The sequence below is a fragment of the Dipodomys ordii genome, unplaced genomic scaffold, assembly GCF_000151885.1.
Source record: "Dipodomys ordii isolate 6190 unplaced genomic scaffold, Dord_2.0 Scaffold23, whole genome shotgun sequence".
NCBI classification, from domain to species: domain Eukaryota; kingdom Metazoa; phylum Chordata; class Mammalia; order Rodentia; family Heteromyidae; genus Dipodomys; species Dipodomys ordii.
The window spans coordinates 2088749-2100898 of NW_012267239.1; the positions used below are offsets into that span (position 1 = coordinate 2088749).

The following is a 12150-nucleotide window of genomic DNA, read 5'->3' on the forward strand; positions in this document are numbered from 1 at the left end:
GCGCGCGCGCCTGCGCGGCCGGCCGATCCTCCTCCTCCTCCTCCCGCTCCTCCTCCTCCCCGCGTGCGCGCGCCCTTCTTGGCCGGGCGCCGGCGCCGCCTAGCGGGCGGGAGGGGAGGTGGCGGGCGCTTTTGCAGGAGGGGCGCACCTCTTCGCTCGCGCACCCCCCCGCCCCAAGGTAGACAGAGGAGGGGAGGAGGACGCGCGGAGGAGGGGAGTGTGCGATCGGGTGGGGGTGGTGGCGGCTATGTGGGGGGTGGTGCACTCTGCCGTCTAGACAGTCGGATCTGGACGGGGAGGGGGGGGGGCGTGTGCGCTGGGCGCACCTGCGAGACTACCGAGCCCCCGGCCGGCACGTGTGGGGAGTGGACGCGTCCGCTGCGCCCCGCTTCGCAGTACTTAGGGGAAGGGAGGGGGGCGGGTGGGTGCCGCGGCCCAGATAGTGGGAGGGGGCGGCGGCCATGGAGCGGGTAAACGACGCTTCCTGCGGCCCGTCGGGTTGCTACACCTACCAGGTGAGCAGGCACAGTACCGAGATGCTGCACAACCTGAACCAGCAGCGCAAAAACGGCGGCCGCTTCTGCGACGTGCTCCTGCGGGTGGGCGACGAGAGCTTCCCGGCGCACCGCGCCGTGCTGGCAGCCTGCAGCGAGTACTTTGAGTCGGTGTTCAGCGCCCAGTTGGGCGACGGAGGTGCTGCGGACGGGGGTCCTGCAGACGTGGGGGGCGCGGCGGCAGCTCCGGGCGGCGGGGCTGGGGGCAGCCGGGAGCTAGAAATGCACACCATCAGCTCCAAGGTGTTCGGGGACATCCTGGACTTCGCCTACACTTCCCGCATCGTGGTACGCCTGGAGAGCTTCCCCGAGCTCATGACGGCCGCCAAGTTCCTGCTGATGAGGTCGGTCATCGAAATCTGCCAGGAAGTCATCAAACAGTCCAACGTGCAGATCTTGGTGCCCCCTGCCCGGGCCGACATCATGCTCTTTCGGCCTCCTGGGACCTCAGACTTGGGCTTTCCTTTGGACATGACTAACGGGGCAGCCTTGGCAGCCAATAGTAATGGCATCGCAGGCAGCATGCAGCCGGAGGAGGAAGCTGCCCGGGCAGCAGGTGCAGCCATTGCCAGCCAAGCTTCTTTGCCTGTGTTACCTGGGGTGGACCGCTTGCCCATGGTGGCTGGACCCCTGTCCCCCCAACTGCTGACTTCCCCATTCCCCAATGTGGCATCCAGTGCCCCTCCACTGACTAGCAAGCGAGGCCGGGGCCGCCCAAGGAAGGCCAACCTACTGGACTCGATGTTCGGGTCCCCAGGGGGCCTGAGAGAGGCAGGCATCCTTCCATGCGGCCTGTGTGGGAAGGTGTTCACCGACGCCAACCGGCTCCGGCAGCACGAGGCCCAGCACGGTGTCACCAGCCTCCAGCTGGGCTACATCGATCTTCCTCCTCCAAGGCTGGGTGAGAATGGGCTCCCCATCTCTGAGGACCCTGATGGCCCCCGAAAGAGGAGCCGGACCAGGAAGCAGGTGGCTTGTGAGATCTGTGGCAAGATCTTCCGCGATGTGTACCATCTCAACCGACACAAGCTGTCTCATTCTGGGGAGAAGCCCTACTCCTGTCCCGTGTGTGGGCTGCGGTTTAAGAGGAAAGACCGCATGTCCTACCATGTGCGGTCCCATGATGGGTCCGTGGGCAAGCCCTACATCTGCCAGAGCTGTGGGAAAGGCTTCTCCAGGTGAGAAAGGCACCCTCCTCACCCCCATCACGACCTGTTTTCAGTCCTCTTCCCCCACGAGACAGCTTTTTGCCAAGATCTGAGGATGTGGAAACTGGGGTGGGGGAGGCACCAACCCTTTACAGGACCATGCTAGGTTGGAAGAGAGTGTCCTTAATTTTGAGATGAGGTGCCAAGAGCTGCTGCTTCTCTTCAGGCAAGTTCTCTGGCACTAGGTATACTGTACTGTTGTCTCCTTGCCTCTGAGAAGAGGCTGGATTCCTCAGGCCAAAGCCACTGGGCCTTACTATTCTTCTCCCTGGGCTCCCTTTGTGCTTCTAGCACCGGGCCTGAGGCCCCCTCTGGGGGCAGGAGGCCAGGCTCCTCCCAAGACTTTCGGTGCATGAATGGCTGCTGGGGGGAAAGGCTGGAACCAGTGCAGCTGGGACTCCCTGGGCATCAGATCCTTCAGCCCAGAGCCTTGGCAATCTTGCAGTAGTGAATCCCGCTTGGCCTCTCACATGACCCCCCCCTCCCCCATTGAGACAGATAAAGCTGGGCACTCTGACTCGGTAGCTCAGAACCAAAGGGAATCCACAGATTCTCCAGATGTTCGAAGGAGAGAACGGAAAGAGGACAGGACTTCCTTGAGACTTACTTCCTAGAGAGCCTGGTGGGCAACTGAGGGCTTGTCTGGGAGCAGAGAATGGTTTTGGTTTTTCTCTTAGAAAATATTTAGACGAAAAAGGCTGGTTTTAACTTGAATTCTAAGAATCTCCCCTGTGTGAACCTAGGGGTAGAGAACTCCCTCAGAGGGGCCCCAACCAGGAACCAGTCTTACCGGTCTGGCAGCCCTTGCCCACCTGCTCAGGCGGGCATCTGGCTTACCAACCCAGCTGGAGACTTAAGGCTCCATTGCTAGCCTCTGGGGACTGAATTCCATCTGGGTGGCATTCATTGGCTGCCACTGCGGGAGAGGCTGGGGGGAGGGGAACACTGAGTTTCTAAGGGGCTTTAGTCTGGACAATGAATCCTCCCCCCCCCCTTTCCTGGAAAGGCCGCCTGGAGGCAACCCAGTCTCATTTTAAAGGGGCTCTGGTTCTAGAAGTCATTGAGTTGCTGCTGGGGGATGGGGGTGGGGGTGGGGGTGGGTAGGCGAGATCTGAGGCAAGCATTTGCTTCCCCTCCCCCCCTGAGAAAATGGGCCTGGAGAGCCCTAGCTGGGTGGTGACTTTGTCTTTGTCATGCTGGGGGTGGGGAGAGGGAGTCCTCTTCAGCTCTGTGTGTACGTGTGAGTCTGGGGGGCTGGGCAAGTTGGTGCCCTTCTTTCAGTGTCTTCTTTTAAAGTCCTTCTTGGTTTTCTTTTCCAGGCCTGATCACTTGAATGGACATATCAAGCAGGTGCACACTTCTGAGCGGCCTCACAAGTGTCAGGTAGGGGCCAAGGCAGGGAAAAGATGGGCAGAAAGAGATTGTTGCTGGTCTCACAGCCACGAGTGCACTGCCGAGTGTGCTTGGGCGGTCTGACTGACTGACCCCTGCTTTGCACACCTCCCACTCTGTCTCCATCCTCCTCCCGCTGCCCTCCTTTGTTCCTCACTCCAGCCCCTTCCCTTCCCCCATGGCTGATGTTTCCTCCTTCCTGGTTGCTTGGTCCTGGTCCCCACCCTGTCTTGTCTTCACTCTGTTGCTTGGCTTTCCTTTCCTGGTGTTTGCCAGTTCCTTGGAAAGTGGGTCACGTTGCTTAAGTGTTGTCCTGGAGGGATGGCACCTTACTAGGCCTGGCTGCTGGTTCCCAGCAGTTTTGTAGGAACTGTAGGAATTTAAGAGGGCTCTGACCTGAGACGGAGCTCCTTCTGAGTTTCCTTGCCCTTGGGCACAAAGTTGGGATGGAGGAGGTTGAGGGGAGTGGGTGCCTTTGAGCATAGCACCTATTTAGCCCATCCTGAGTCATGTGTACCAACTGCCGGGGTTTCGGAAGTACTGAAGAGCAAGATACAGTAGCAGGCAGGGAAGGCTGGAGCAGATTCTCCCTCATGTCTGCTTGAACAATATCTAGAGTCATTACTGGTACCCAGAAGATTGAGTTTTCTGATCCTAGTCACTGAGCTTTCCTGTGTGGATGGAAAATGTGCCTCTGTCTTCTCCTCGATCTCTCCCTCTTCTGAGCCAAGAGCCTGTCCAGTAAGGGTGAGGCAGGGTTATGGGGCAGTCTTCACAGCTCCTTCACTTGTTGGTGGCAAGAGGCACGGCTTCAGGAAGGGCTGACAGTATGCACAGTGCAGGCAGCCTCCCCTGAGGAGGGTGAACCAGGGTGGGCCTGCTAGTAGTATCTGTCTTTGCTTTGCTGCCTTTTCTCCCTCTCTGTTTCTGGTTCTTTCATCACAGAGCACATTCTGACTTCCAAGTAGTGTGTTGAGCAGAATAGGAGGACCTCAGAGGGCAGTTGGGGGTGTGCCCGGTGGCCTGGGGGGGTAACCTGCACTCTCTGCCCTTTTTCAGGTGTGGGTTGGGAGCAGCAGCGGCCTGCCGCCCCTGGAACCTCTTCCTAGCGACCTGCCATCATGGGACTTTGCCCAGCCTGCTTTGTGGAGGTCGTCCCATTCGGTTCCTGACACCGCCTTTTCCCTTTCTCTAAAAAAGTCATTCCCAGCCCTTGAAAACCTGAGCCCAGCACACTCCAGCAACACTCTCTTCTGCCCAGCCCCACCAGGATATCTGAGGCAGGGTTGGACCACCCCCGAGGGCAGCCGGGCCTTTAGCCAGTGGCCTGTAGGCTAGCCTGAGCCTCCCTGGAGAGGGGAATGGGAATCCCTTGATGGCCCAAATAATACTTCCGCTTTTGAGGAGGGGCCAGCAAGGTGGTCCCTGCCCACCAAGTCCTCCCCCTGTGACTTGGGAGTTGTGTTGTGGCCCTGTCCCAGCCTCCAGGTTTCTGGACTCTCTTGCTTCCTTTTTAAACAGGTGGTCCTTGGGCATCTGGCCTTGTCTGGGTAATTCTGGAGGTTGGGGCTTTCCCAGAAGTCAAGCCCCCAACATAGCTGCTTCCCTTTCTCGGCATCGCTTGCCATGAGTGGCATTTTTAGAAAGGAGCCTGGTTCTCCTGCTGTCACTCTGGGTGGGTATCTACCCTCAGAGAAGCCTCTGGGCACAGTTTTAGCTAGAGTCAGACTGGTTGTCCTCTTCCCTTCTCAGACAGGACTGCTGTTATTTCTGGCTAGTGAATGAGAATGTCATGTTTTTAGAGGATTTTTTTTTTTTTTGTTTAGTAACTAAACTAATGTGTAGCTTTACATTGGGCCACCCTAGTATATGGGTTTAGGGATGATAAAGCAGATGTAGACCCCCAACAACCCCAGATCCCATTGGTGTGTTCTTTAACCCCCCCACCCCCACCTATCCCCCGCAGGCTCCGCGGGGAGAACAGGACTGATAAAAGTTTTCATTCTAACATTTGAGGCTTTGTGTGTTTTGTCCTTGGTCTGTGTCATAACACCGACATCACTGTCCCTTGCTGTGTGAGCCTGCTCCTGCCCTCCCCTCCCCTCCAGCGCACACTCATAGACCTCCTGGCCTACCACCTCTGGCCCTATAATGAGAGTCTCCTAACAACGACCCAGCAGGTGAAGACATGTTGACTCTCATGTACAGAGGGGCCAGCCAGGTGTGCCTGGGCTTGGTTAAACAGCAGGACATCTGTTTGGTATTGTGTAGTGTTCTGAGAACATCAACAGTGAAGAGATGGCTTTCTGGGAGTTAGTCCCTTAGGTTGCTGGCAGGCTGGGCACAGACCCTACCTCTTGGTCCCTCCTGATGCCACAAAGGATGAAAGGGGCCAGTCACAGAGATTGGCGCCCTGGCTTGAGTAGAAAGGTCATCTGAAGGCAGAGGCAGGAAGCCTCAGACTTGGCATGGAAACACAAGCCTTTTTGAGGCTTGGCCTGAATCTTCTAACTGGCCCATGTAGCCCAGGCACTGTTGTGTTTATGAGCTGGATGGGGATGGGGTGGGAGTTGGGGGTAGGTTAGGGGTTGGGGGGGTGGTAGTGGTGGGGGGAGTAGGGAGACATTTCCCCCAGGAAATGGAGTACCTCAGATCTCTCTGATTGCTTCCAGTGGCCCTACATCTCAGGCTGGTTTGAAGAGTGAATTGGGGTACATTGAAGGAGGGGCCTAACAAGACCTATAGAGCTGGGCTTTCATGTGTTGTTCTTAGACTTTTGCTGGGCTGCCAGACTCCCTAGGCCACCAGAGGTAGATGTATGTGCTAGCATCCTTTGGTGCCATTTGGGCCTTGGCACACAGGATGCACAATTTTAAGAAGTGCAGGAGGTGAGCATGATGGACTCATTATTGAGTGTTGATGATCCAGTTCAGGAGACCTGGGCCAGGCCCTGCAGGAATGTCTCCTAATACTGTAGGCTATGTAAGCCCTGGCTAGGAACAAGACCGGCATCCTAAGCACCAAAGGCTTTGTGGTACTGGCTCTCTATCTTCCTACTGTCTGCAGGACTGGAAACACTTTTCTCCGAAGTAGTCTCAGAATAGAGGTTCTGGGTATGCCCTTTGAGCTCTGACTTTCTCCCTCCGCCTCTTCTCTCCTGGGTCCTGTGACCAGCCTCCTTCATTTTCTGTGTTGTCTGAGTTTCTGCAGGCCTAGACTTGGACAGATTCCTCAGAAAACCTTGGGGATTGCAGGTTAACCCTCGTACAAACAAGCCAGTGATTCCTTCAGCTTGGTTTTATAACACAGTGCAAGTTTTTGTTGTGTCTTTTTCTCCCCAGTAGCAAATTTACATTCTTGATTATGTTTGCTCAGGCTAAAGTTAGCTTTTATTCCATGAGAGATAATCAATGGAGGACAGGCTGGGGGAAGCCAGCCTGGCCTAGGATTTTTAATTTTGCTTAACTAATCCCCAAATGGATAATCCACTTGTGGATAATTGAGGGTTGGCTGTCCATCATCTTTAGGTAGCAAAGCATGACAGACAAAGCCTGTAGAGGACAGAGCCCAAAAGAAGGCTGGCGAGAGAGACAAGGCATCCCTTTCATAGTTCTCTGGTGGCTCCCTCTCCCAGGGACTGTGGAAGACAGAATCCTGAATGTGTGCTTTCAGCTCCATTTTCCTACACCCAGTTCATATTGTTTCCTTCCAGTCCTGAGGCTTAAAACACACTCTTCTCACTGCTGGAGGGGTGGTTCTTGGGTCACTGGCAAAGCAAGCTTTTGCCTATGGATAAACAGGTGTACCCTCCAGGGGTACTAATGACAGCTCTTAATGTAGTTTATAGGCTGGTGGATTTGGGGGCTGCAAGGTCCCCCTGACTGCCTACCTGTGACCCAAGGACTGAGTATCCAGGATGCTTTCTCTTTTTTTTTTTTTTGGTGGGCTGTGGGGCTTGAACTCTGGGCTTGGGCACTGTACCTCAGCTCTTCAGCTCAAGGTGAGTGCTCTACTGCTTGAGCCACAGTGCCACTTCCGATTTTCTAGTGGTTTATTGGGGATAAGAGTCTCACGGACTTTCTTGCCTGGGCTGGCTTTGAACCACGATCCTCAGACCTCAGCCTCCTGAGTAGCTAGGATTACAGGCGTGAGCCACCGGCGCCCGGCTTCCAGGATGTTTTCTGAGTTACCTAGGTGTTGGGGTTTCTCGGCCAAAATCCTGTCATCTTTCTCTGTCAGCAGAACCCAGATCCCAAGAACACAAGGGTCACTGTCACCTTTTTCTCCTTAGACACTGCCTCGGCTGAATCTAAAGATGGTAAAGACATACCCTCAGGGCTGGTTCACATCTTAACTGTCCTGATCCTAGGAGGGTCTTAGTTTGCCCAGCTGTAAACAGGGAAAGACAAGATCTCTTAAGTAGTTAGGAGGATTGTTTAGGCCCTACTCTGGCCATGGCAAGTATGTTTAGACTGTTGCTTTCTCTAGGAGGCAAGTTGACTTTTTGTTGTTATTGTTTGTGTTAGTATTAGTGCTTGACCTCAGGGCCTTGTGCTTTTACTGTTTTCTTACTCAGAGCTGGCACTCTACCACTAGCACTACAGTCCAATCTAGCATTTTGCTGGTTAATTGGAGATGGAGTCTTACAGATTGTCTGAATTGGCTTTGAATTGCGATCTTCCAGGTCTCTGCCTCCTGAATAGCTAGGATTAAAAGTATGATCCAGTAGCCCAATTCTGGGCAAGTTGACTTTCTAGTTAAGATTCCTAATTTTTTGTTTTGCCGGTCCTGGAGCTTGAACTCTGGGCCTAGGTGCTGTCCCTGAGCTTTTGTGCTCAAGGCTGATACTTTATTACTTGAGCTACAGCTCCATTTCTGGCTATTTTTGTAGTTTAGTGGAGAGAAGAATCTCATGGGCTTTCCTGCCCAGGCTGGCTTTGAACTGTGATTCTCAGATCTCAGCCTGCTGAGTAGCAAGGATTATCAGCATGAGCCACCAGCGCCTGGCGTAGCTTTCTAATAGTTAAACAAGTAACTTGAACATAGATAAACAGAACAAAACAAATAAAAGCAGTATCTGTCTCCTATAAATTGTTCTGCTTAAGTTTGTAACATTTTAGTTTAAAAAAAAAAAAAATGACTGGGAACAGCCAGGCCTGTATTGCTGCAGATATCTGGGAATGGGGTAGTGGACAGTGGCGTCCTCTACCTCTAGTGTTGTATGAGTTTGCTTCTTGCTTTAGTTGTACAGGTGAGGAGACAAGTAATGGTTTTCATGTGCTGTGCTGACTCGCTCAGACACTTACCTTGCGATCTCAGCTTCTCAGAATCCCCATCTTCTAATCAGGCAATAGAGGCAGCTCTGGGACAGAAAGTACATGGGCTGTAAGCTCTTCAGTGGGTTAATATTGCATTTGTAATGCTCTTGAAGGTGGATGCTATTTCTCAGAGTCCTAAACAGTAAGCACACACAGACAAAAGAAGTGACTTGGACACTACCCATGGAACTAAAACGGCTCAAAAACCTCTTCCTGGTGCTTTCAAATATGTGGTGTCTCTCAGGGCTGGGGTGGCTTTGTACACCCTAGAAGAGGAAGGGATGTTGGGGAGAGATAAGGCCCATTACTAAACAGGTCCCTTAAGCCCTGGGAAATGCCTGGCAACTTGGCTTTGTTCCTAGGGTGCAGAAGCTGACAATAAGTGCCTCAGTTGTCTACTCTGGGGCTTGGCTGGGAGTCAGTGCTCAGGACAAGGTGTAGTCATGGTATGCACCCTTGTCACACAGGGGTACCACACAGCCTGCCCTGGAGGGCTGGGTGAGATGGACAGCTCTCAGGTTAAGCTGAGGGCCTGCTTAGTCAGTGTGGGCTGGTGTCACTGTCCTCATTTCCAGCACTTAATGCTCTCAGAGCCTCTGGCCTTCATTCCCTGCTAATTCTCACATTAGCACAATCAAAGCTATCATTTTACGCGCTGCTGTTTCAATTCAGACTCAGGAAAATATTCACAGTTATCTCTGCGCTTTCTCTTGCCTTTTTCATTTCCCTGTAGCCAAGACTAATGTTGCTGTTAAATGAAATGAATACATTGAATTCTTTGTATGAAGCAATCAGGACAGACCCCTGAATGGAGGGCAGGAAGAGTAGTTTATATTCCCAAAACATCCGTGATTCACTTAATAGCACTTAAAGTTGATGTTTCATGGTTCAGAATGAACAAATTCCTAACTCCTCACTCTGTGATAGAGCACAGAACTTAGCTTTACCCTGGTCTAGATGCAACACTTCCAATTCAGGGGTACTACCATGAGAAGACATCCTGGGAAATAAGGAGCAGCCATTTGGCATTGTGAATAGAGAGCCTGAACCCAACTCTTAACACTGTTTTCCTAATAGGAGTTCACTAGATGGCCGGAAACTATTTTCTGCCTTGTGGTACACTAGATCAGATAGGGAATGCCTGGTTTTGTCTCATTCCATTTTTTTTTTTCTTCTGCATTCAGACCTGCAATGCTTCTTTCGCCACTCGAGACCGCCTGCGCTCCCACCTGGCTTGTCATGAAGACAAGGTTCCCTGTCAGGTGTGTGGAAAGTACCTGCGGGCAGCATACATGGCCGACCACCTGAAGAAGCATAGTGAGGGGCCCAGCAACTTCTGCAGTATCTGTAACCGAGGTAATCTCCTCACTGCTTTGTCACCTCCAGAGGTTGGGCCTGGACTTGTGTGGGAGGTTCAGAGGTGTCTTCACCACCTGCACCGCCCCCCCCCCAGCCCGCGCGCGCCTCAAGACTGCACTCTGCATCATCATCCTGTCTTCCCACTGACTGATTAAAAAACCCTTTGATCACCCAGTTAGGTGTTTGGAATGGGAGATCCTAGGAGACCAGCGACAGAAAGAGGAGAGGTGATTTTCCAACTTGCCACTCAGGTGGCAGGATGGATGCATTTTGCAGACACTCCTGAAAGGTTGAGGCTGATGAGGAAGTTACTGGGCCCCGAAGGAGAATGTAAAGAGGTCCCGCTTCGAAGCTTTTGCTTGATGAATTCACTGACAGTTGATATTGAGCAGCTACGGAAAAGAGATGGAGTTTGGCGAGGAAGCAAAGGCAGAAAGTTTCTGGCATGAATGGTTAGAAAAAAACCTAAACCTTGATGGGAGAGCAGAGTGGAAGGTGCTCTGAGCAGGGCGGAGTGCTTGAGTTTGAGGCTGGTAGCTGTGTTGTGTTGGATGAAGTCAGTCTGAGGTTCTGCTGGGTCTAGTTGGCTGTTGGAAGTGCTCAGAGTTTATGTACATGGAGGAGGCTTGCTCCCTGACTGGGCTGAAGGAGGTCAAGGCAACTGTCTGGCTGAGTGTAAAGAGGCTTCTGCATGGTGAGCTTGCTTTGGCCAGGTGGGGGCGTTGCTGGAAATGCTGCTTTGCAGAGCATGCTTGCCCCAATGTTTTTGTAAGGTTGGGATATGGCTTAGTAGGTGGAGTAATGAACTGAGAATCAATGGACCCGGGGTTTAGTCCCAACCCCTCGCTATGAAGCCTTGACTCTTTAAGTCTGAGGTTCTTCTTTCAAAAGGGGTTAAAACCCTCACCTTTTCCATCTCATAGGGTTGTTGTGAGGAGCCCAAGAGACAAGGTAGGTAAAAGTTCTCTGAATCCAGGATTTGGTGCGCATTTAGGGAGGTCTCATTCTTATATTTTGTTAACAATGCTGGTACTCTGGATCGGACTGGGCACACAAGGCCTTGTCTGGATTCCTTGGGTGTCTTTGGGCTATCAGGACCCCAGAGGGTCCTGATGAGTAGCTTGGTTCTTTGGTTTTCTGGAACTGCACACCTGAGGTTTATCTCTAAAGCCACTGGCTATCGAAGTTTGTTCTACCAGACAACCCACTTTGAAAGGGGAAGGTGTAGTCCTGAAAGCTGCTTAAGCGGTTTGTCCTGTTTTCTGACAGCTTCCCCTGGGGAGCAAGCAGTGGGGTTGTTGTGCATGCAGGGACCTAATCAGGACAGCCCAAGCTCTGTAACAAAGCTGGTTTCTTACCTTGCTTCATTTTTACCTGGCTTCCTGACAGCACCCCCAAAATAACTGTAACATGGCCATCAACATTACTTTCATCAAGTTTTCAGTGTTGAAGTTAGCAGTCCCAGAACTGACTTAGAGACCAGAAGTTGAGAACCAGCAACAGAGGAAAAGTGTAGTTGCTAATCCTAACAAGAAAGCTAACAAAGAGTGGATAGGAGATACACAGCTTATAATCACCTAGCTCCGGAAGAAAGAAGAGCAGCAGGAAACAGCAGGAAGACAGTAAGGATAGAGCTGATAACTGGGCGCTGGTGGCTCACGCCTGTAATCCAAGCTACTCAGGAGGCTGAGATCTGAAGATCGCGGTTCTAAGCCAGCCTGGGCAGGAGGAAAGTCCGGGAGACTCATCCCCAGAAAAAGCATGATTGATGAAGTCCCTGCATAATGACTCTTATCTACTCAGAAAAAGCTGGAAGTGATACAGTGGCTCACGTGGTAGAGTGCTAGCCTTGAGCAAAAAAAAGCTCTTAGCCTTGAGCAAAAAAAAGCTCTGGGACAGCATCCAGGTCCCAAGTTTAAGCCCCAGGACCAAAAAATTAAAAATTAAAAAAAAGAGCCAATGTGGCAAATTTAACAAGTATTGTACATTAAGATTCTTTCTCCAAGCCGAGCACCAGTGGCTCACGCCTGTAATCCTAGCTACTCAGGAGGCTGAGATCTGAGGATCATGGTTCTAAGCCAGCTGGGGCAGGAAAGTCCATGAAACTCTCTTATCTCCAATAAACCACTAGAAAACCAGAGGTGGGAGCCGGGTGCTGGTGGCTCACGCCTGTAATCCTAGCTACTCAGGAGGTTGAGATCTGAGGATCGCGGTTCAAAGCCAGCCTGGGCAGGAGAGACCGTGAGACTCCCATCTCCAATAAACCACCAGAAAACCGGAAGTGGCGCTGTAGCTCAAGTGGTAGAGCGCTCGCCTTGA

At 52.4% G+C, this 12150-nt stretch overlaps 1 protein-coding gene across 6 annotated transcripts in view; it reads left to right on the forward strand.

The window, feature by feature from the left end:
• Positions 1 to 39: 39 nt before the first annotated feature.
• The window catches only part of Patz1 (POZ (BTB) and AT hook containing zinc finger 1), a 21671-nt gene continuing 9560 nt past the window's right edge, over positions 40 to 12150 (forward strand). For 4 of the 6 annotated variants that reach the window (XM_013014464.1, XM_013014461.1, XM_013014460.1 and 1 more), the window contains exons 1-3: positions 40 to 1732; positions 3082 to 3145; positions 9657 to 9828. In XM_013014464.1, the coding sequence (XP_012869918.1) occupies positions 462 to 1732; positions 3082 to 3145; positions 9657 to 9828 (1507 nt within the window). In that variant the 5' untranslated portion in view covers positions 40 to 461. Of the gene's footprint in view, positions 1733 to 3081; positions 3146 to 4213; positions 5150 to 9656; positions 9829 to 12150 lie in introns of those variants that run through there. The other 2 variants (XM_013014465.1, XM_013014462.1) reach the window with 2 other exon arrangements.